Source organism: Microchirus variegatus (assembly GCF_963457635.1).
Source record: "Microchirus variegatus genome assembly, chromosome: 3".
In the NCBI taxonomy this organism is placed as follows: Eukaryota; Metazoa; Chordata; class Actinopteri; order Pleuronectiformes; family Soleidae; genus Microchirus; species Microchirus variegatus.
Window position 1 is genome coordinate 6,774,591 of NC_139804.1, and position 23,668 is coordinate 6,798,258.

At 41.7% G+C, this 23,668-nt stretch overlaps 1 protein-coding gene across 1 annotated transcript in view; it reads left to right on the forward strand.

The window, feature by feature from the left end:
* The window catches only part of fndc3a (fibronectin type III domain containing 3A), a gene marked incomplete at its 3' end in the record, with an annotated part of 77,512 nt that extends 59,728 nt beyond the window's left edge, over positions 1 to 17,784 (forward strand). Inside the window, exons 20-25 of the mRNA XM_083885998.1 lie at positions 266 to 415; positions 1,841 to 2,205; positions 4,108 to 4,320; positions 5,979 to 6,145; positions 7,160 to 7,284; positions 17,464 to 17,784. Of these exons, the coding sequence (XP_083742124.1) occupies positions 266 to 415; positions 1,841 to 2,205; positions 4,108 to 4,320; positions 5,979 to 6,145; positions 7,160 to 7,284; positions 17,464 to 17,784 (1,341 nt within the window). The remainder of the gene's footprint in view (positions 1 to 265; positions 416 to 1,840; positions 2,206 to 4,107; positions 4,321 to 5,978; positions 6,146 to 7,159; positions 7,285 to 17,463) is intronic.
* Between the last annotated feature and the right edge of the window lie 5,884 nt (positions 17,785 to 23,668).

Sequence of the window (23,668 nt, forward strand, 5' to 3'; positions counted from 1 at the left end):
TGATCACTTTTCCAAATGCCAACTGCTGTTAGCTCCCAGTAGCCTCTGTGGCTGATGTCATTTCCTGTCCTTTAAGTTTCGTTTTTAAGATTAAAAAGCAAGAAGTACTTGGAGATTATTCCAGAGTTCCAGGGCAGCACCAGAGGAAGCTCTAGCACCTTTTTGGAAATTCACATCACATGCTTCATTTTTACAACAATACTTCTACTAAAACTTACATGCACGATATTATAATGGATGGATCTTCTCACTGTTTGTCGTCTAGGCTCCTTCCTCTAATGGCGCTGCAGTGACAGAGTATCGTTTTGAGTGGGGAGCGGCTGAAGGAAGCATGCAGGTGTGCTACAGCGGACCAGGACTCAGCCATGAATTGAAGGGGCTGCTGCCTGCGACCATCTACTTCTGCCGGGTACAGGTGAGCACCAACAATTTTAATGTAGTTTTTAATGTTCCTGTTTACTCCTCAAAGTAAACAGTCCCTTAGGAAGAGGGAGTTTACAGCGGGATAATCTATGTTAGCTACGTTAAAAGATGCTCCATCCACGTTCGATGCATAGACTTTATGCACTTTGTTCTTTATGCTGTGAATAAATAGAGAAATCCTGCACTTTTAAACATTCACAGACATTTTTGTTTTCTTGAGTTAGACAGGTATAGTGATCGTTGTGTGGTGACATTATATATACGCCCCGCTATATCCCCATTATTCACCCGTCGCTCCATCACGATGAATAGACTCCTACAGCAGCAGCGGAGACAACGACGTCTCCATTGTGTCGTTGCAACTAAATGAATTTCCAGACCGTCTCCGATGAATCCAGCGCTTGTGTATAGTACAAGACACATTAAGAGTTCCTACATTAAAACACTGGCCTCGTCCTTTGGGTCTGGTTTAGTCTGAAATTTCAGGCCATACTGTTCTCTCTCTCTCTGTCTCGCTCTGTTGCCTCCTTTTTTTTGGTCCAGCAGGGAATGAAGGAAAGAACACTGGCTTCATATTGGTTTACCCTGTTTTTCACTCAGTACAGACTGTTCTCACCTTAAAACTGTGGTCAGGCCATAAAATCCAAGCTTTCACTTTAATAGCACAACATAACATAACCCGACGTGTCGTTGTTTCACTAATAAGCTCTCAGCAGCTGCTTTATTAGGTACACAGGAGACATATATATTAAAGGTTCCAATGTGGTTTTCTGTCCTCTTCTTCATACCTTGGATGTTACAAGGCAATTCTAGTTTATTTATATAGCGCTATTCTTACACAAGGCAATTTTACAGGCAAGGAAATGCATTGGAAATGTGATTTAAAATCATTATTTTGTGTTTGTGTTTAAACAAAGTGTTTAAAATTGTCAATATCAGAAAGCTGCAGTAAACAATAATGTTTTCAACCCTGATTTAAGTCATTAAGTCCTTAAGTTACTTTTAAGGCCATTCACCTCTGACCTTTTGGAGTCAACAAGACACTTTTGCTTCATATTTTTCTCTGTAGAGACGATTGTGCGTGAAAAATCTAAGAAGATGCCCACTTTTTGAAATACTACCAACAACCATTTCACATTCAAAGCCACTTCAATCACCTTTCTTCATCATTCACCAATGCCTAAGTGCTATTAAAAGTTGCATTAATAAGCACTTGAACAGGTGTGCCTAATAAAGTGGCTGCCGTAAGAGAAACCACATTCTTGTCAGGCTTTGCTGAAACTCTCGTCAGCTATGTTTACATTACGACTCCACCTTGTGGTCAAATATGGACGTTACACATGTCACACCTTCACATGACAAGTGGGAGTTGGACGTCGACTTCATGGTCTGGCTCTTGTGTGTGTGTGTTGTGCAGGCTGTGAACATGGCCGGCGTGGGGCCCTTCAGCGAGGCCGTCGTTTGTCGGACGCCATGCTCCGTGCCCGCCGGCGTCAGCAACATCTACACTCTGAGGGAGTCCGAGCTGCAGAGGTACAACGCTCCGGCAGGCGCCGAGGAGGAGGAGGAGGACGAGGAGGAGGAAGACGAGGAGGAGGGAAGCAGCTCGCGGCGGCCGTTCTACTCCCCGTCCACGTGTCTGGGGATTTCCTGGGACCCTCCGAGCGACCACGGCGCCGAGATCACGTCCTACACGATCGACCTCGGAGAGCGACAGCCCGTCGTCATCGGCCCCGTCAGCAAACACATCATCCAGAATCTGCAGCCTGACACCAGCTACAGGTCAGTGCTTCATCACCACCACCACCATCATCATCATCAACATCATCATCACAAAATCACAAATCATCAAAATATGAAGGTACCACATAAAATGACACATTTGAGACAACAGGAAGGTCTTGTATGCTTCTTTATTCTTTTATTCTTTATAAAATACATTTTTTATTTATGTATTCTGGTTAGGATGTAATCTGTTTTAATGGAAAAGTGGTAAGTGCTATTAAGCGATGATTAGATAACATTAGGTTAGATTAGACTTTATTTATCCCACACTGAGAAACATCCACTTGCCACAGCAGCAAATGGGTGAGAGGAATAAGGAAATAAGGAAATAAGGAAAAAATAAGCTAATAAAATAAAAACAAGACAATGAAAGATAAAGAGTGACAAGGAAAGAGTCTAACTGAAATATAATGTAGAATATACTGCTTTCACAATGAAAACAAACATGGAAAAAGCTCACCGACTCAGGATTATTGCACAGATTTATACCAATAAACGCTGCAGTCTCAACAATGAACGCAAATTCAACCAATTACCCAAACTTTTGCGGGAATTTGACCAGACGCTGTCATTTTCAGGACCAAAGCATGGGTTGTGGGACTGGACAATAACATTAAAACCATTCAAATACGGTGCGTTCAGCTGCTCCTCTCTCTCTCCTCTCCACAGACACAGTGAGCTCCAGGACAGCTGTTTTTTTTTTTTCTCTTCCTCTGCTTCGAAAACCCGGCTCGCATCCTCGCATAAAAAAACAGTATTATCAATATTTGTTTAATGAGCATTAAACTCATAAAACTTGACATTTTGTCACTGAAACTGTGACTTTACACTGCTGCTGCAGGAGGAGAGAGAGTGCTGAATGCAGAGAGTGACAACAAACTCTCAAATATATGCGTGTGTACTATGTACTATGTATTTATATTTAAAAACATAAAAAACTATCTTTGTGGGGACATTTGTCTGGGCCTCACAACTTTAAATGGCATTTTCAGGGTTAAGACCTAGTTTTAGGGCTAGGCACTTAATTTTGATAGTTAAAGGCGCCATATGTACAAATGTGGTCAAAAACGGTTACTGCACTCAAATTCTTTCTTTTAGGTTTTGTTTTCTCCATCATTGTAGCTCAGATGTAACTGACCACCTGTGGTTGCTCGGCAGCTGAGACTGCAGTGACTGCAATGATTGGTAGAAGGCTGTAGGTGGCGCCACATGACAAAACATGATTTCAAAAATAAACATGATTTGCGGTTCGCAAAAGATTTTTTTAATGTGAATTTTTTGTCTGTACTGTTGTTGTTGGTGAGTTCAGTTTGTTATATGAACATTATTCATATATGTCAATATGTCTCTGTGACATATTAGGAGGATTTTATGGCCAGTTGCTTTAGATTTATTACATAATGCACCTTCAACAAGTTTGAGTGTGTGTGTGAGTTGAAGTGAGTGAATCAATCAAAGTGGCTCTACTTGATTTAGCATGAAACTTAATATTTAACAATTAGAAAAAGATATAATGTGTTAATAAGAAATCAGACACTGGGTGCCGTGTGCATATTCCGCATCACTGCCTATTATTTTCTCCATTCATTGGTTACTTATTTGGTCCATAAAGTGTATTGTGAACGATGATGTCTTGTTTCTTCCACAGACCGAAATTAGTCCGTTTTAATTATTTCTTTCTTATATACGCAAAGAGCAATCAAAGCAGAAAATATTCACATTTAAGAAGCTGAAAAATCAGAGAACTTGTTTTTTGTGGGAGTGAGAGTGAAGGTGCTTCCTCATCCTCATGTCCTCGTCTTGTTTTGTCTCCTATTTTCTCTTAAATTTGTATACGTATTGTATTTTTCTTGTTAATCATCATCTGACGCTCACATTTCTCGTCTTCTTCCTCCACAGGATCCGAATCCAAGCCCTGAACAGTCTGGGCGCCGGCCCTTTCAGTCACACCTTTAAGCTGAAGACAAAGCCCCTGCCCCCGCAGCCTCCTCGCCTGGAGTGCACCGCCTTCAGCCACCAGACTCTCAGGCTCAAATGGGGCGACGGCCCAGCCAAAGCTGCCACCTCGGACGTCCTCCAGTATCACCTGCAGATGGAGGACAAGAGTGGCAGGTCAGTGTCTCATCCGTCAGACCGGGGGGGAAGTGACCTGACAAAAGATAAACCCATAAAACCTCAGATAAGTGAATCAGGGGGGCCCACCGTTCATACCAGGCATTAACATGTGTCTTCAGTGATCTGATCAGTAGAGCCTTAGTCTTGGTCTCTACATGCAAACAAACACATTATTTCACTTTGCACGGATGAAACGTGGCGTTGTTTTTGAACAACAGGAAGCAGCAAAACAATCGCCATCTATAGTCTGTCAGAAAATATGAGAAGAGGAGGAAGGACACAAGCGGGGTCTATTTCGTTGTTTGTTCCAGGGAAACTTCAACTAAAACCCTGCACTTGTCATAATTATCCAGTGAAAGGTTTCAGTCAGTTCAGTTGTGTAACTGCCCTCCTCCTCCACACCTGAACTGAACACCCTTATTTCTTTTTTTGACAAGTTAAAGATTTTTGTCATAATGGAGGAGGAAGAGATTCAGATTTTATTTCTACTGAAAGAACAAAGACAGAGCGAGACACTAGGGCCAAAGCGACAGGAGAGAAGTTTCATGTTCAAGTAGTTGAAAATGAACCGTCTTCATGGAGCTGCGTGATAAAACATCACTGTGACCGTGAAACAAACTTTTACACAACGTAAGAGGAGAGTTTGCAAGTTTTTGAGAGTATAAAGCTTAAAACTTTAGTATAACTCTTAAATTCACAACTCTTAAATAAGTTCACACAACGCTGATTTAGTCCGTCAGTAACAGCTGTGGTTAGATCTCTTCCTTGCTGCAAACACAGCTTACAAAGATAAGATAAAGATAGTCCTTCATTCGTCCCACATGGGGACGACAGCAGGTAGAATAACAAACAGATAGAAAGTAGAAATAAGGGCATTAAAATTATTCCTTAAGAGGTTTGCAAATACTTTCAACGGATCCTTGTTCAGGGCGATGCCGACTATTATGACGGTACATTTTAAGTCATTCCGAGATACTTTTAGTTTTTTTGAAGAAAGTCAGCTCACTGTCAAAGTGCATCAGGGCAAATGGATCATTTACTGAATTTCAATAAATCATTAAAATTATTCCTTAAGAGGTTTGCAAATATTTTCAACGAATCCTTGTTCAGGGCGATGCCGATTATTATGATGGTAAATTTCAAGTCATTCCGAGATACTTTTTGTTTTTTTGAAGAAAGCCAGCTCACTGTCAAAGTGCATCAGGGCAAATGGATCATTTCCTGAATTTCAAAAATTCATTAAAATTATTCCTTAAGAGGTTTAGCAAATATTATGGTTTGCACTTCCAGGCCACCGTAGGTTTTCAGATGGAGGAAGCAACACTTAAATAATGTCACATTGCTTCTGTTCACGAAGAATAAACAGGCAGAATGATAACAGTAAAAACACTGCAGCTTAAAATCACCTTAGATGTTTTGAAACGTCTCAAAGAACATGATTTTGTCACTTAATCGTTGCCACATTATCGAGCTGCCTCTGAACGTGTCCTGGTCTCATCTCTTCAGATTCATGTTAATGCCACAGAGTGAAGGTTGGACACAAAGGAGGAGGAAAGTGATGATGTGCTGTAAATGTACTCCTCTGGTTTGATGTTTGTTATCTTTACCCTTTTGGCTCATTAAATCCTCTCTTTCTCTCCTTGTGTCTCTGTCAGATTTCTCTCCTTGTATAAAGGACCATGCCACACACACAAAGTCCAGAGGCTTAATGAGTCTACCTCTTACATGTTCCGCATCCAGGCCTTTAATGAGGCGGGCGAAGGGCCTTTCTCCAATGTTTACACCTTCACCACCCCACGCTCTCCTCCAGCCCCTGTCAAAGGTACAGTACTCATCATTTCTTTTCTTTTTATTCCTTCCTTTCTTTCTCTCTGTCTTTCTTTGTGTTTCTTTCTTGCTTTCTTGTTTTCTTTCTTTTGCACTTTCGTCCATGTATTCCATTCTTTTTGGATTTCTCTTCATTCGTTTTCATTTTGCCTTTCTTCCATTCTTTGTCCTCCTTTTTGTTCTTTCGTGAGTTTTTTGTCCTTTCTTTCATCCGTTTGTTTCGTCTCTCTTTTCTTTCTTTAATTCGTTCATTATTTTCGTTTGTCTGCAGTTTCTTTTCTCATTTGTTCTTTTTTCCGTTCTTTCTCGTTTCTCTCGTTATTCGTCATTGCGTTCTTTCACCCACTTTTTTTTCTTATCGCTCTGTCTTTCTGTCATTAGTTCTTTCCTTTCTCATCTGTCTTTCTGTTGTTTATTCATATGTTTTAGAGTGTTATTCTCTCGCTCTCCCTCTCCTCTCTTTTTCTCTCATTATCTCAACAATTAATCGCTTCTGTCAAACTCACACACACACACACACAGATACCCATCATGCCTAGCTCTTTAACCTCAGCTGACCCTCGGCTGACGTGTGTTTGATGGAGTTGCCGGCGGCTGTCATCGTGAGTCTGGTTTGATCTGCAGCCGCTTCTGTGAAGCCTGTTTTTGTGTGTTTGTCAGTGTGTCAACGTGACTGTCTGCACACACACACACACACACTCACAAACACACAAAAGTGAAGTGGACTCTCAACTGTAAACTCTTTGAATCCACATCAACCGTCTCAGCGTTGAGTGTCATAAAGGATTCACCTCCTGCTCCTGTGTTTGCAGGGACACTTTTTTTTTGCTTTTTATGGTTTTATTTCACCTAAAAGCAGAAAATGACTCGCGTCACAGCTCCGCGCTAACGACGGCTACACGTTGTCGTCGTCTCTTATTTCAGCTGCTCATTAAGTTCTTTTGTTTTCTGGACTTTAAAATGGAATCATTCATTATTAATCGTCTTCTTTTTCTCGGCCCACCTTCAGCCCCTAAAGTGGAACGTCAGGACGACAACTCCTGTGAAGTCACATGGGAGACCCTGCCGCCCATGAAGGGAGACCCCGTCACCTACACGTTGCAGTGCATGATGGGAAACTCTGAGTTTAAACAGGTACTTGTGTCACTTCCTCAAAGACGGGTCTTAACAGAGACGAGGGAGTGGATAAATTGCACAGGCTAAGGAGCGTGCATCTATTTATTTATTTTTATTTATTTGACCTTTATTTAACCAGGAGAACAGATTCTCATTGACAACGATGACGTGGCAAAGATGCAGCATAAGAAACCAGGCAGACAAACAACAAAAAGGGGATTCATCAGCAACAAAACGGTGTTAAACAGTTCATAGCAATTACATTTATGAAGAGAGTTTAAAACAAACATCAGACATTAAGCATTTTATAAATAATAAGGTGTAATGGGAAAAAAAATGATGATGTGTAAATAAAGTAAGGCTAAAGAGATTTCTGAAAATGATTCCATTGAATTCAAATCATTCACAGAAATCTTTGCTTTCCAAGATTAATAACTACGTTAATAAATAAATCATTAACATCGTCAACTATTTTGATAATAGATTAATTGGGTTTTACTGTGTTTTCTTTCATCATTAAAGGTGCATTATGTAATAAATCTAAAGAAACTGGCCATAAAATCCTCCTAATATGTCACACAGACTCAGGAATAATGTTCATATAACAAACTGAACTCAACAACAACAACAGTACAAACAAAATATATACATTAAAAAAGTCTTTTGCAGGCTGCAAATCAGTTCTATTTCATCCTTACTGACCGCCAGAGGCGGTGCTTTAGCACTGGAATATCTCCATCTCGCGCATGCGCAGGTCGAGTGTTTATACCAACAAAGTCACCCATGACCCCTGATGACGCCGGCTAGCCTATATCTTCCGGTGACATCAGAGGATCTGTTCCTTTTTTCTTCTCGCTTTCGCAGGTAGACGCATGTCAGCGAAATTCTAGCTGAACTAAAAGCGTCCATTGCCGCTCCGTCGCTGGTAGCCTTGTGACAATCTGTCGGAGCTGCGAGCTGCTCGCCCTCCAAGGGCTGCGACGAGCGAAGACGGGAGGTTCGTCACGGTTCGCCGTGAACACCCCGAAATAGAAGTCGGATCAGCCGACGCTACAACTGGCTGAGTATACCAGGCGTCTTTCGCCTCCTTTGAGAATATGTCTTCTCTGTAAAATTAAGTCGGTGAAGGCGTTGTGCTCGCTCTCTCCCGACATTTATGTGTGTTAATTACGGGCGCTAGCGGTTAGCATTGCCTGCTCGACCTAGCGTCTGTATAATCGGTACACAGCTGATCGTAAGCCCGCTTCGTTGCGGTCATATGTTGGTGAAGAAAGTGTACTCGCTTCCTCTCCCCACGTCTGTACTTCTCCTATATCTGTGAGTAATTGTACAACTTGTACCGCTTTTTATCTGTACTTTACCATGTTATGAAGACAGCGTGTGCGCTCTCTCGACATTTGCGTTTCTTGTTAAGGGCGCCTGCTTGACCAAGCGTCTGTGTAATCGCTACACCCGCCGGTTGTACCCACCTACAGTTGTAATCCTATGTCGGTGATGAAAGTGTACTTGCTTCCTCTCCCGACATCTGTACTTATGCTATATATGTGAGTAATTGTACAACTTGTACCGTTTTTTATCCGTACTTTTCGCATGTTATGAAGACAGCGACATTGGCGTCTCTAGCTAGCGGTCAGCATTGCTTTAATCGCTACACCGCCGGTTGTACCCACCTTCGGTTGTACTTTATGTCGGTGAAGCCAGCGTACTCGCTCCCTCTCCCGAAATCTGTACTTATACTATATATGTGAGTAATTGTACAGCTTGTACCGTTTTTTATCTGTACTTTTCCATGTTATGAAGACAGCGTGTGCGCTCTCTCCCGACATTGGCGTCTCTAGCTAGCAGTCACCACTGCTTTAATCGCTACACCGCCGGTTGTACCCACCTTCGGTTGTACTCTATATGTCGGTGAAGCCAGCGTACTCGCTCCCTCTCCCGACATCTGTACCTGCTATACCTGCAGAGGCTTGACACAAAGTTTGTGTAATCGCCACACAATGGGTTGTACCCGCCTTTCGTTGTAGTTGTATGTTGGTGAAGCCTGTGTACTCGCTCCCTCTCCCGACATCTGTACTTATGCTGTATCTATGAGTAACAGTACAACGTGTACTGCCTCTCTCCTTTTTACTGTCATGTGTCGGCGCAGACAGCGTGTGCGCTCTCTCTTCGACATTTGTGTTTTTTAATTACAGGCACTAGTGTCAGCACTGCTGCTTAACTTAGCGTCTGCGTAATCTGTACATTATACATGTCAGTGAAGCCAGTGTACTCGCTCCCTCTCCTGACATCTGTACTACTGTTATCTGTGAGTAACTGTACAGTGAGTACCGTTTTGCGCTTTGTTTTTTCTTTCATGTGTTGGTAAAGACAGCTTGTGCGCTCTCTCTCCCGACATTTTGGTTGTTGCGCTGGCGGTCAACATTGCTTGCTTGACCTAGCGTCTGCGTAATCGCTACACCGCTGTTTGTACCCACCTCCAGTTGTAGCCTCAAATGTCAGTGAAGCCAGCGTACTCGCTCCCTCTCCTGACATCTGTATTTCTGCTATATCCGTAGAAGCTTGACCTAGAGTCTGTGTAATCGGTACACAGCTGGTTGTACCCGGCCCACCTCTCGTTGTGGTGGTATGTTTGTGAAGCCAGTGTACTCGCTCCCTCTTCCAACTTCGTACTTCTGCTGTATGTATGAGTAACTGTACGATGTGTACTGTCTCTCTTTTTTACTCTCCTGTGTCGGTGAAGACAGTGTGTGCGCTCTCTCTCCCCTGACATCTGTGGTTCTTAGTCACGGGCGCTAGTGTCAGCACTGCTTGCTTGACCTTGCGTATGTGTAATCGGTACATTATACATATGTCGGTGAAGCCAGTGTATTCGCTCCCTCTCCTGACATCTGTACTACAGTTATCTGGGAACTGTACAGTGAGTACCGCTTTTGCTTTGGGTTTTTACTGTGTTGATGATGATGATACACCGTTGGTTGTACTCTTCATTCTAGTCCCCTGTAGTTAGCGGACGTGTTCCACTAAGGCTAACTGTATTAGATACCTGTTGTGAAGGCGGTGTGTTTCACTCCCTTTCCCATCGCAGGTGTATACTACTACCTCTAGTAACAGCCACATCTTGAGCTGTGTTGCTAGGCGGGGATGGTTTGTATTCGGCGCAGCAAGCTGACCTTTTGCTGGTGAGGGCAGTGCTCTCGCTCCCACTCCCAGCATAGGCGGGTGCTGTTGCCCTCCAGGTAGCAGAAGTGTCCACTAATCCTAACTGTATTCGGCTGTGCGACACCTGTTGGTGAAGGCAGTGTGCTCGCTCCCTCTCCCATCACAGGTGTATACTACTTACCGTCAGTAACAGCCACATCGAGCTGCGTCTGCTCGGTGGTGACAGTCCGTATTGGCGCAGCAAGCTGACCTATGCTGGCGAAGGCAGTGCTCTCGCTCCCTCTCCCAGCATCTGTTGTTTTTTCCACTCTACAGACGCCAACTGTCACCATGCTTGGTGACCACTCCTACACGACCTGTATGGCCTCTCTGCAGGAAGACCCTCTTCATAGCCGTCCAGTTCTGGGACCGGTGCAGTGGACGAGGATTTTTCCGCTTCCCCGCTGCCATGGTCGAACCGGAGGAAGATGTGCTCTCCGTGGCGGCTTCAGCCACCGAGTTCACCAACTATGGGGCCAATGTGGTTCCCCAAGATGCTGCCTCGCACATCTCTGGGGTGAGCTCCCGCTCCCCAGCCAGCAGTGGCGGGTATAACTCCATGGGTGCCACCATTCGCATGGCCCCGCAGGCTCAGCCGGCTCCCGCCAGTGCCTCTTCAGGCGTGAACCAGCCCAGATCCCCCACTGTTTAGACTCGCCGCCAGTGGCTAGCTCAGGGGAGAGTCTGGGGCTGATTATCGGCTTCTTTTTTCCAGCAGCAGCTCAGCTACTGGGCTGCTTTCACCACAGGCACTTAGGTGATTCCACCTTAACCCTACGAGTACAAATCTCAGTTCCGACACCCCCAACCTACAGCCTGGTCAAGATGACCATTTTACGTGACCAGGCAGAAAAAACCCCTGTCACCAGGGGGTTCTACTCAACTTACTTTCTCGTGGAAAAGAAAGACGATGGACTCCGCCCTATCACTCAACTTGAGGGGACAACCGGTTCCTGAAGGTCACGAAGTTCCACATACTCAGTACTGCATTTTCTGCGTACTGGCTTTTACAGGGGAATGGTTTACCTCAATGGACCTGAAGGACGCGTACTTCACGTCCCCATAGCACCAGGCATTTTCTGCAGCTTGCTCTCAGGGCCACCATTATCAGTCCGGGGTGCTCACTGCTCCCGTTCGGCCTCTCCCTTCACCACTGGTGTTTGCCAGGTGTGTGGCAGCAGCCCTCTCACCCCTGCAGTCGCAGGGCATGAAGATCCTCAGAGTGATTTTCACAATGAGCTGCTTGGTACCCTCTCAGAGTACACTTTTCTAGGGGGTTGACTCTGGATGCCGTTGCCATGAAGTCCTGTCCGTCACCTCGGCGTGTGGACGACATCCTCAGCCTCCTTCTCCTCTTCAGAAGGGCCGCTGCTTGCGCTACGCCCAGTATATGCGCCTCTTAGGCAAGCTAACAGCTTGTGGCTCCCTTAGGTCCACTGTCACTACGCCCCCTTCAGAGGTGGCCGAACAGTTTTCCACTTGTATGCCAAGTGGCACCAGCACAGGAAGCTTAAGGCATCACAACGCTGCCTCCTTGGCCTCCTGCCACCTCGGCCTGCTCTGGCCCCACGGAGGGTGAGATTGTTTCTTCTTCAGGGCACGCCCATGGGCTCCATTACATCCCTTCAGGAGACTGTCACACATATGTATTCCTCACAGCTACGGGCAGTGCACATGGCACTGCAGCTTTTTCTTCAGTTCCTTCAGTAGAGGCATGTGCTAGTACGGTCAGACAATGTCTCAACCGTCTCTCTGACATAATTGCACACACTCTGATGTAGAGGTGGTATTTAATATCTGGGATGTTTTCGGCAGGGCAGAGGTGGATCTCTTTGCCACAGAGGAGTCGATCCATTGCCCCCCTCTGGTTCTCCTTGACAGAGAAGGCCAGCCCTTCTCAACCGCGAGGATGCCCTCGCCCACGATCGCCCAGAAGCTCTTATCTATGCCTTCACACAGAGCCGCTGATTCCTCAAACACTGCAGAGGGTCCTCCAGCAGGGCCACAACCTGCTACTGGTGCCCCCCCCCCCCTTTTTCTGGCCAGGGATGACACGTTTTTCCTCTGCTGCACAGGCTCTGCTGCAGCTCACCGTGGCGTCTCCCCGACAGGTTGGATCTCCTGTCTCATTTAGGGGGCCAGGTCTGGCATCCTGACCCTCATTGCCTCCAGCTCTGGGTCGGCCACTGCAGGGCACGACCTCTTGGCAGAGTGTTCAGACACAGCCCAATGTACCACGCTGAAAACTATGGAGCTTTCTACCCAAATGCAGTATGTGAACAGGTGTAAACCGTCTGCCTGGTGTTCCGACAGGGGCGAGGACCCCGTCTACTATACAACTACAACAATTCTGTAGTTCCTACAGCCACTCCCGAATGGCGGACGGGAGGGCTTATGTGGCGGTCTTTTCCTCTTGACACACTCAGGTCGATGACAACACCGTGGAGTGCCACAGACTCGTGTCCCTTTCCTTAAAGGAAGCCTCAAGGCTACAACTACCAAGGGTACAGAGAATTCTGGCTTGGGGTCTGCCCCCGGTGCTGCAACCCCCCCCCCCCCCCCCCCCCCCCCCTGAGGCCCAGAGCTGAAGACTGCCTTTCTCCTCACCATCACTGTAGTAAGGAGTGTTGAGGAGCTACATGCTCTCTCTGTGAGGGACTCATGTCTGAGGTCGAACTGATGGCTCAGGGGTCACTCTGTGGCCGAATACGGGCTTTTCTTCCCCAGGTTCTGTCATCGTCAAACCTGGCACAGTTTATCCTCCCACCAGGACGGCCGTGCCCTGTCCAGGCCTTAAGAGTCTATATAACTTCGACCGCGAGCTTGAGACGGTCAGAACAGCTGTTTCTCTACTACGGCGCCTAATAAAGGCTGCGCTCCCTCCAAACAGCGACTCTCACACAGAATTATGGACGGCATCACTCAGGTGTACAAACACGGTGGTTATCCCCTGCCATCCGGGGGAGGTGCCACTCTATTAGGGCTGTCGCTACATCATGGGCGGCTCTGCACGGCGTGCCCCTGGTGGGCATCACCAGCTACCCTCTCCAGATTCTATAGGGTGAATGTGGCCACCCCCACCCACTGGGTGCGGCCCCGTTGCCGCCTCTACCCTTTACTCTCACTGAGGTACGTACTGGTATTCCTCGTGACTTTGTTGTTATGGTCATCCAGTGCTAAAGCACCGCCTCTGGCGGTCAGTAAGGATGAAATAGAACGAAAGTTACGTATGTAACTACGGTTCTATGAATCCTGGATGACCGCCAGAGCGTTCTGTCACTCAGAATCCTCGTGGTTTCGCGAGAAGATTCTGCAGGAACAGATCCTCTGATGTCACCGGAAGATATAGGCTAGCCGGCGTCATCAGGGGTCATGGGTGACTTTGTTGGTATAAACACTCGACCTGCGCATGCGCGAGATGGAGATATTCCAGTGCTAAAGCACCGCCTCTGGCGGTCATCCAGGATTCATAGAACCGTAGTTACATACGTAACTTTCGTTTTACTTTTTAAAATCATGTTTTGGCATGTGGCGCCACCTACCGCCGGGTTAGGGTTATCATTGCAGGCAGTTGAGTCTCAGCTGCCGAGCAACGACGGGTTGCCAGTTACGTCTGAGCTACAATGGCGGAGAAAACGAAACTTAAAGACCTCGGTATTTTGAATTTGAGTGTAGTAACTGTTTTTGGCCACATTCTTACATATGGTGCCTTTAATACAATTTTTTTTTTTTTTTTTTTTAATTTTCAGCTTCTTAAATGTGATTGTTTTCCAGTTTTCTTGCTATATTTGACAAAGAAATCATTAACTTTTCACTTCGCATCGAAAAGATGTCGAGGTTGTCATGAAAAACAACAATGTTTGTGAAAGTATAATTATTTTATCTTGAGTTTCTGTCAAATGAAATAATTTCACCTAAACTTCACACGATGGACGTTTAATTTAGAAGGATTGGGCACACTTTTCATAATCATTGCAAAGGCTCCCCCCCCCCAAAGCATGTGTGTAAAGGATTGTGGGTAATTCCACTGACGAGGTGACATTTCTGAAGTCTCCTACACTTTGGAACAATCCTGTCGTCTGATGACGTCATGTCGGTGAAATTCAGACACAAACACTCACTGAGTGAAGCCTTTTTTTTTCTCCTTTTTCTATTTTTCCCTTCTTTCCTCCCCCTGTTTTTCCACGTCCTTCACTCGTTACCTGCGTCTGACCTTCCATTTATCACCGTGGCCTTTTTGACGCAGATGGATCCGGAGCCATAATGTTTTCAGTGTCGCAGGTTGCGGCGTCCGCATTCGTCACAGGTGGCGTTAAATGGCCCATTATGCAAAGGTCATAGATCCTGGAAGGGTTTTTTCTGTGTGGAGTCTCTGCCGGTGCATTCATCTCTCTGTGTGTGTGTGTCACTGTAACATAGAGCGATGACAACTGCAGCCTCATGCTAATCTCACCACATCACATCCATTGAATCAAGGAGTTCAAATTTGTGTTGGTCACTCTCTGTAATCTCTGAGTGAAGAATACTTGTTCTTTCCTCACATATTCTTTGTAATTAATTCAAAATAACTTTATTGTTTATAAAATATATATATACTTACAAAGGATTGAGGATGTCGGATCAGATTAAAGCAAATCTGGCCTTTTTTTTTAATGATCCAAGAGCAGAGTTTTCTATATGCTATCGCTGATCTATGTAGAGCTGCAACGAATGGTTATTTTAATTATAGATTCCTTTTGTTTTCCCCGATTAATTGAGTAATTGTTGACCACAAAACCAAAATGATTCAGTTTGAATGATTTCTTTGTCAAATTCAGCAAAGAAACCAGAAAATATTCCAATTTAAGAAGCTGTAAAATCAGAAAACGTGTTTTAATGATTGAAAAAAATACTCTCAATCTCATGCATCGATGATCAAAATAGTTTGACGATGAAATAATCATGCGTCTCTTGTTCATGCTCGGTCTCCTTCTCACCTGCAGCTTCTTCTATGTTTTTCATCAAGTCTATACTTTAATTAAAAGTGCATTATGTAATAAATCTATCTAATGTCACAGAGACTCAGGAATAATGTTCATATAACAAACTGAACTCACCAACAACAACAATACAGACAAAATATTCACATTAAAAAAAAATCTTGTTATATAATGTTTGTTTTAAAATCATGTTTTGTCATGTGGCGCCACCTACTGCCGCCAACCAATCATTGCAGTCAGTAGAGTCTCAGCTGCCGAGCAACCACAGGTTTCCAGTTACGTTTGAGCTACAATGAGGGGCGAAAACTGCATTTTTTTTACATTTTTTTTTGGGCCACATTCTTACATATGGCGCCTTTAAATGGCAGGACCCTTCATTATGAAGACGCACATCTGTCAATCCTGCACATTATTCCACACTAACAGTCTGATATGGTGAGACACTGCAAATATTAATGATAATAATGTCTTTAAAAGCCTTTTAATTGTTTACTTGTGGCCGTCTGGGAACAAACATGTTGTGCTCACGCCTGCACTAAAGCAACATAAGAGAATGGAATCAGGGAAGTGAAACACTATAGAGAGACAGAGAGAGAGCTTTATGTTTGGAACAGGAACAGGACGTGCTGTTGTTTGTGACATATGTGACAGATATAGATGCTGAATTTGTGCAAAACAATGTCATAAACCTCTCGCCTGTTGTTTACCATGAGCGGCGAGCATCGAACACTGAAAATACATATGTCGCCAAAAAAAGAGCCGTGTAACAGTGTTCCAGGTCTCGTGTGTGGAAATAAACACACACACATCCACTGCTGCTGAATACATTAGCTTCATTTCCACTCAATGTTTATTCCAGTGTGGAGATATTAGAGCGCCTTTCTTTTTTTTTTTGGCACATTTTTAACTGATGTTACAAATAAACAAAACTTTTTGTGGATTAGCATTAAAAAATAAATCAATTGACGTTAATGATTTTGCAATATTGTGATAACATCGTATCATGACTTAAATATCGTTATAATATTGTTGTGACTTAAATATAGTGATATCTTATCGTGACTTAAATATCGTGATAATATTGTTGTGACTTAAATATAGTGATATCGTATCGTGACTTAAATATCGTGAAATCGTATCGTGACTTAAATAATATTGTGTTGCAACTTAAATATCGTGATAATATCATATTGTGACTTAAATATTGTGATAATATTGTTGTGATTTAAATATCTTGATAATATTGTTGTGATTTAAATATTGTGATGATATTGTTGTGACTTAAATATCGTGATAATATCGTATCTTGATTTAAATATTGTGATTATATCATGTTGTGACTTAAATACCGTGATGATTTCATATCGTGATATCGTGTTGTGACTTAAATATCATGATAATATGGAATTGTGACTTAAATATTGTGATATTATTGTGTTGTGACTTAAATATCGTAATAATAACGTATTGTGACTTAACTATCGTGATATCGTATCCTGACAATATCGTATTGTGACTTAAATATCGCGATAATATCGTATCGTGACTTAAATATCGTGATACTATTGTATCATGACTTAAATATCGTGCTAATATCGTATCATGACTTAAATATTGTGATAAAATCAGGTTGTGACTTAAATATCGTGATAATGTCGTATAGAGGCTTAAATATCATGATAATATCATATTGTGAATTAAATATTGTGATAATATTATGTTGTGACTTAAATATCATGATAATATTGTATCATGACTTTAATATCATGATAATATCGTATTATGACTTAAATATCGTGCTAATATCGTGTAGTGTAGAGTACTACACAAACTAAAAATAAGTGCATCCTTCTCTGACACACTTGAGTGTCACCAGTAGATGTCACTGTTTCTTACCCACTTCTTAAATACAGTTTTTCCTCTGTGATGTTTTTCAAAAATGTTGATGAAATGACCTCAAAAAGAAGCTTAACCTTTATTTCCATGTTTTCTCCCCCTCTTTCTCCTCCTGTCGTCTCAGGCGTACAAAGGCTCTGCCACTTCCTTCCACGTGCAGAACATGCAGCCCAACAGCGACTACCGCTTCCGGGTGTGTGCGATCAGGCAGTGTCAGGACGCCCCGGAGCTGAGCGGCCCCTACAGCCCCACGGTGACACTCACGCCGCAGCGCAGCGACGTGGCGACGGGCGGCGGTGGCTCGACCGGCTCGGGCTCCCGAGGCGATTCGAGCCGGTCCAGGCGCAGCCTGACGGACGAGCAGTGCGCTTTCCTCATCCTCATGGTGTTCGCCGTCATCGCCATCCTCATCGCGTTCGTTATCCAGTACTTTGTCATTAAATGAGTTGAGTTTGTTTTTTGCGTGGCGTTACCCAGCTGCAGGGTTATAGCTTTATTCTCCTCCTCCTACAAACGTCTCTGTTGTTTTGTAAGCTTTTTCGTTTTATATACCGATTTTCGTTTTTTTTTTTCGTCGTCGACGCGGTAATCGCATTACTTGTATGTCGGGAGAGGAACGAGGCGGCGAGCGGCGGCGATAAATCAACTCTCCTGACTTTGTCGCGCCCGGGACTTTGTCGTCAGTTTGGATTTGCGTCGAGTTACGATCGGCTTCTTACGCGTTAGGAACTCGGGAGTAAAGAACGGGGATTCGGTTCATTTCGGAGGGAAAGCTTCAACTCATGTACTCACTGATTACTACATACATAAGTGTGTATATATACACACACACACATATGTATGTATATGTAGTTATTATTTATATTTCCAGTTATGTGTCCAGTATGAAACTGTTTTTTTTGGTAGGTGTGTGTTCCTTAAATAGTCTGTAGGTTTTGATTCTGGGACCTGGTGGGCTAGTGTTTGCACAGTGAGGTGTGTGTGCGTGTGTGTGTGGGCGTGCGTGCGTGTGTGTGTGTCGTACGTAGTTTGTGCCACCGAGGTACGCGGCTGGGAGGGGCTTAGCGGCCACATGAAGGGATTCGAACCCCCGGCTGGACTTAATGGGGTCTTTAGTGACGGGTAGAAACAAGAAATAAGAAATTAAAAAAAATATAAACACACACACATATATATATATATTTAAGTATATATATATATATATATATATATATATATAGGATAAGAAAAGAATATCTCGATCACGTTGTAGAACGTTCATTTAGCACTTTCCATCCTTTTTTTTTTTTTTTTTTTGATGTTGAGAATGTTTAAGGATGCAAAAATGACTGGAGAAAATGTTAGTATATTTTTGTACAGTGACGACGATGACGACGCAAAAGGACCTGTAAGTTTGAGGAGACAAAAAAATCTATATATATACGTATATACATATACATATACATATATATATATACATACATATATATATATATATACATATATATATATATATGTATGTATATATATATACATACATATATATATATATATATACATATATATATATATATGTATGTATATATATATACATATATATATATATGTATGTATATATATATATATATATGTATATGCTCAGTATAAAGTTAGAAAAACAAACAACCAAACTAACGGTGAATTCTAATTATTTTTTACTATCATATAGTTATTATTACTGTAGCTTGTTTTTACAATCATGCAGCTGCTTTACTCCGAGATGTTGTTGTTCAGCACAGAAAATGTAAGCTTAACTGTTCTTTTATTTCGGTTCTGTTTGTTTGTTTGTTTATTTCTTCCCCCGTTCTGTAATTTCTTCTTTTTTTTTTTTTTTGCACCTTAGTGAAAGAAAACCTCGACTGACGGCGGCGTCTTGGTCTCGTGATGATGCATTTTTATAGAAACACATGTTGAGATTGTGCGAGCCCTACTTGTGTTTTTTGGGTGTTTTAAAAGTTGTCGTACGTTCATAATTACTATTATTATTACGTCACTGAAACAGCTGATCTGTCTCAGCAAGAAAAGAAGAATTATAAATATATATATACGTTTAAAGTGAAAACAAACAAAAAAAGTATGTAACAGTTGTTTCAGAGGCCTTAATTTGAGAGTAAAGTAAAGAAAGAAAAAAAAAGATCTCGGGAGAATTTTCTTAATTTCTCTTTAAGTTTTGATGTTTTTTCTGTTAGTGTTAGAAAACACTAAACTGTTTTATTTCCTTTTTATTATTATTAGAATTTTTTTGTTGTTGCGACATTTATTTTGATGTTAGTAAACGTACGTACTCGTGAGACATATTGAAAGTAGTTCCGTGTATTACTTAATTCTTTTCTTTTTCCTCTTTTTTTTTTTGTCAGGTCATACATTTGTGAGGTATATTTTTTTATAATGTTGAAGTAATATAAGTTAAATACTCTCCAGAGGAAAAATAATGATAATAATAATAATAATAATAATGAATAAAAAAAAAAAATCCTGAGTACTCATCATGAATCATGGAAATGCAAAATGGCAGATACAAAAATATCATGTACTTCCTGTGAATCAAAAACAAAAAAGAATAATTTTGCCTTTTCTCTCTGTGTGTTAAGTATATTTGTGACGGATCGATGAAGTTTTCACCGCTCGTCGTTTGAAAACGTCAAATGAAATTTACAGGTACCTCGCAAAACAACATCTCGCTACAATTACATGATTTGGTCTTTGAGACATTCTGGGAAATAAATAAATAAATAGAAAAAACAAAAACAATACGTCCTCTCTTTGTCATTGAAAGAAGTCGAATTCCTATTTTTGATAGCGATAACGCAAAACCACAAACGTGTGCCATTTTAACGTCCTCTTCAACCTTCGCTACCTTTGGGCTGGGGAGAGGAAAACGACACAAACGAAACAAAACAACAAAAAAATTAGTAAAAAAAAAAAAAAAAATGCACAAAAAAACCCCACAAACAAACAACCAGAGACCATTTTTATGTAATTTTAATGTTTGCAGTTACCTCATACACCGTACATTCCAAAATGAAAATTTGTTATACTATACATAAACTACCAGACATATCACTTTAAAAATGTTCGTTATGGGAAAAAATGTATAATCATAGGTATGTATCTAAAGTGTATCTGTATAGCCATGATATCTACAAAGGATCCATGCACAATAAAGATTTATAATTCTTACTCGCGTGTGTGTCGAGGTTTTGTTTGTCCTCTTGTCTCTGTGTGCGTTTATAATAACGCTTACATTTACATGACCACTTTGTTAGGTACACAGGACTCCTTATGAAAATGATAAAGAATAAAAATCACCATGTTTTTAAGGATAAGAAAGGAAAACACTTATGTCTTTCAACAGCTCGACTTATTTGGCTTACTTTATTATGTGCACAGGACTGAATAAAAAGCTACTAAATTAAATCCTTATTAAATTAAATCCTTATGTCTTAAAACAACAACAAAAACCTGTCTTCAATACTCAGGAATATTGAAGTAGATGTTTATTATGATATATATATCATAATAAATGTCTACTTATGATTATTATACATCTACTTATTTATTATGATATATATATCATAATAAACATCTCATGTCTTTTAGACATAAAATCCTTATGTCCTTAAAAACAAAAACCCTTTTTGTAGTTTGAAATGCTTCACTCAGATTCGCTGCAGTGACGCAAACCTGCCACACGAGACAGCAGTGGACCAGCAGCTCTTGTGTCCTGGTTGGAAAAGTTGTATAAACAACACAGTGAGGACTTCTGTCAAAGTGGGGACGTTTTGACTGTTCCGCACTTCTTTTAGGGGATTTTTGGGTTAGACCTGTTTTTTTGGGTTTTGGTTAGACAATTAGTTGTGATGGTTAAGGTTAAGGTAAGGGTCCTCATTATGAATGAAGCGCAATTGTGTGTGTGTGTGTGTGTGTGTGTCCTAAAGAAGCTACAGTGTGTGGACCAACTGTCAAACAAACCTATCTTTTTGAGGACATTTTTGCTGGTTCACATAACTTGAAAGGGCTTTTTAAGGGTTAGGGTTAGACACTTAGATGTGATGGTTAAGGTAAAGGGCCAAAAGAATGCATTATACCCATACACTGAATACAAAACCTGTGTGTGTGTGTGTGTTTGAGACTGTTGAATGAAAGCTTGGCTAAGTGGTATAAGCAGTCGAGCCGAGCCGTGATGATTAATGAGGGTGAAAGTGGACGTGTGAGTTTCACACACCAGTTTGAGTCCGACATAGAGTCTCTCACACACACACACACACACAAAGGTAAACAGGATTTCCTGGTGACAGAAGTAAACAATGACAGTCCCGGTCCTGCTGCTGCTCTCAGGTTCCGAGTGGTCACCTCAGTGTAAACACACACACACACACACACAGATACGCCCTGATGTCAGCGTGACTCTTGTGACGACGGTTGGTTTTTTAGATATAATGGAGTCTGAACACTGGTCATTCATCAGTTCATGTCTGTGATTCATGTCACTTTGTAGCAAACAATGTGGGGAAACCTGTGGATCTGGAACGGAGGACAGAGCACAAACGTACAGGGACACTTTGGTTGTTTGTCCTGTGTCTGTCGCTTTATGTGGAATTATTTGTCTACACTTACACTAAAACATTGGCAATTGATATTCATTTACAAAGCTATCCTCGGTCTTCTCCCCTCCGACTGTACCTGTTGACTTTTATCAATCAGAGGAGTTTTGGATCCGATGAGCTTCGTTCCCAGGATTTTGAAACTTAAAAGTCTTAAAAACTGGACGTTTTTAGGAGAATTGTGTACGACTTGGAGGATAGTGCTACAGTCTGTAAACGTTTTGTTTTATTTTCACATGCTGAAACAAAATAGGAACGTTTGCGGTTTACCAACTAGCTAAGGTTGCTATCTAGCATTAGCGAACTAGCATCTATTTAAGCTATAAAACTTTATATCTTTCTTTCTGTTTGTCTTTCTAAGCTAGCTGAGCTCTATCTTATATTTGTTTGTTTTATAATTCAATTAAGTAGCTTTTCATGAATTAAAGTTTAAACGTGTCTGTGGTTAAAACTAAACCGTTTTAGTTTTAACCACACTAAACAGTTTTAACCATTTTATCACTTTTACACTATTGTTCATAAGATGTCAAATATGTTTTACCCTTAGCTACAAACTAGCTAAGCTTGCTAACAAGCATCGTTCTATTTTAGCTACAAGCAATTAGCATCGTATTTCACTATCTGTCTTTCTAAGCTTGCTAAGCTCTATCTTATTTGTCTGTTTTTAATTAAATTAAGTAGCTTTTCATGTATGATAGTTTAAACATTTCTGTGGTTTAAACTAAACGGTTTTTAACCATTTTATCACTTTTACTCTTTTGTTCATAAGAATGGTTTTTCTCTTAACTACAAACTAGCTAACCTTGCTGATAGCATCTATGTATTTTTGCTACTAGCATTTATCTGTAGAAGCGAACTAGCATCTATTTAAGCTAACTAGCATCTTATTTCACTATCAATCTTTCTTTCTGTTTGTCTTTTTAAGCTAGCTAAGCGCTATCTTATATTTGTTTGTTTTAAGTAATTTAAATAGCTTTTCATAAATGAAAGTTAAAGAATTTCATTGATATGTTTGTCCCTCTAGATGGTTTGCAACAAAAGAAAGGTCTGTTTTACAGCATAAATAAGGTGCCAAACTTTCATATTTAAAATATCATAGACCAAAGCAGGAATATATTTTCGTAGGTGAACCTTTTGTGAAGTGGCTTAACCCTGTTTTTCCATGGTGTCAGTGCTGGTAAAGGCACACATGGCCAGGAAACACTTGAAAAGGAGTTAAATAAAGGTTAAATAAATAATTCAGCCACTTAACTAAAGGCTCGGCTAATAAAATACACACCTGCACAGACCTACAATATCTTTATCCCACCATTCGACAGCCTTTTCTGGACAGAAAGTGAAGTTCACTCTCCTGTGTCAAATCCCATTGAGAAAATGTGTATTTTTTATTTTTTTATTTTTTTATCTCACAGGGACACAGGAGGTGCTGCTCCACTCACATTCGAAGTTCCTGATGGGAAACGTCACATTGATTTAAAAAGTTTTTCAAATTTTTGTGATTTGTGAGATGTTTTAATCTGAATTCATCCTCACAGAAGCAGCAGCAGCAGCAGTGATGATGATGATGATGATTGGGTTCCCTCAAATCTTATTCCCTCCATGTTCTGTCTCTTACAGTCATTCATCCTGTCATCATTTAATTATGCAGAACACACACACACACATCTCCTTAGGCTGTTGCTGGTCCTGTGGAGGAGGAGGAGGAGG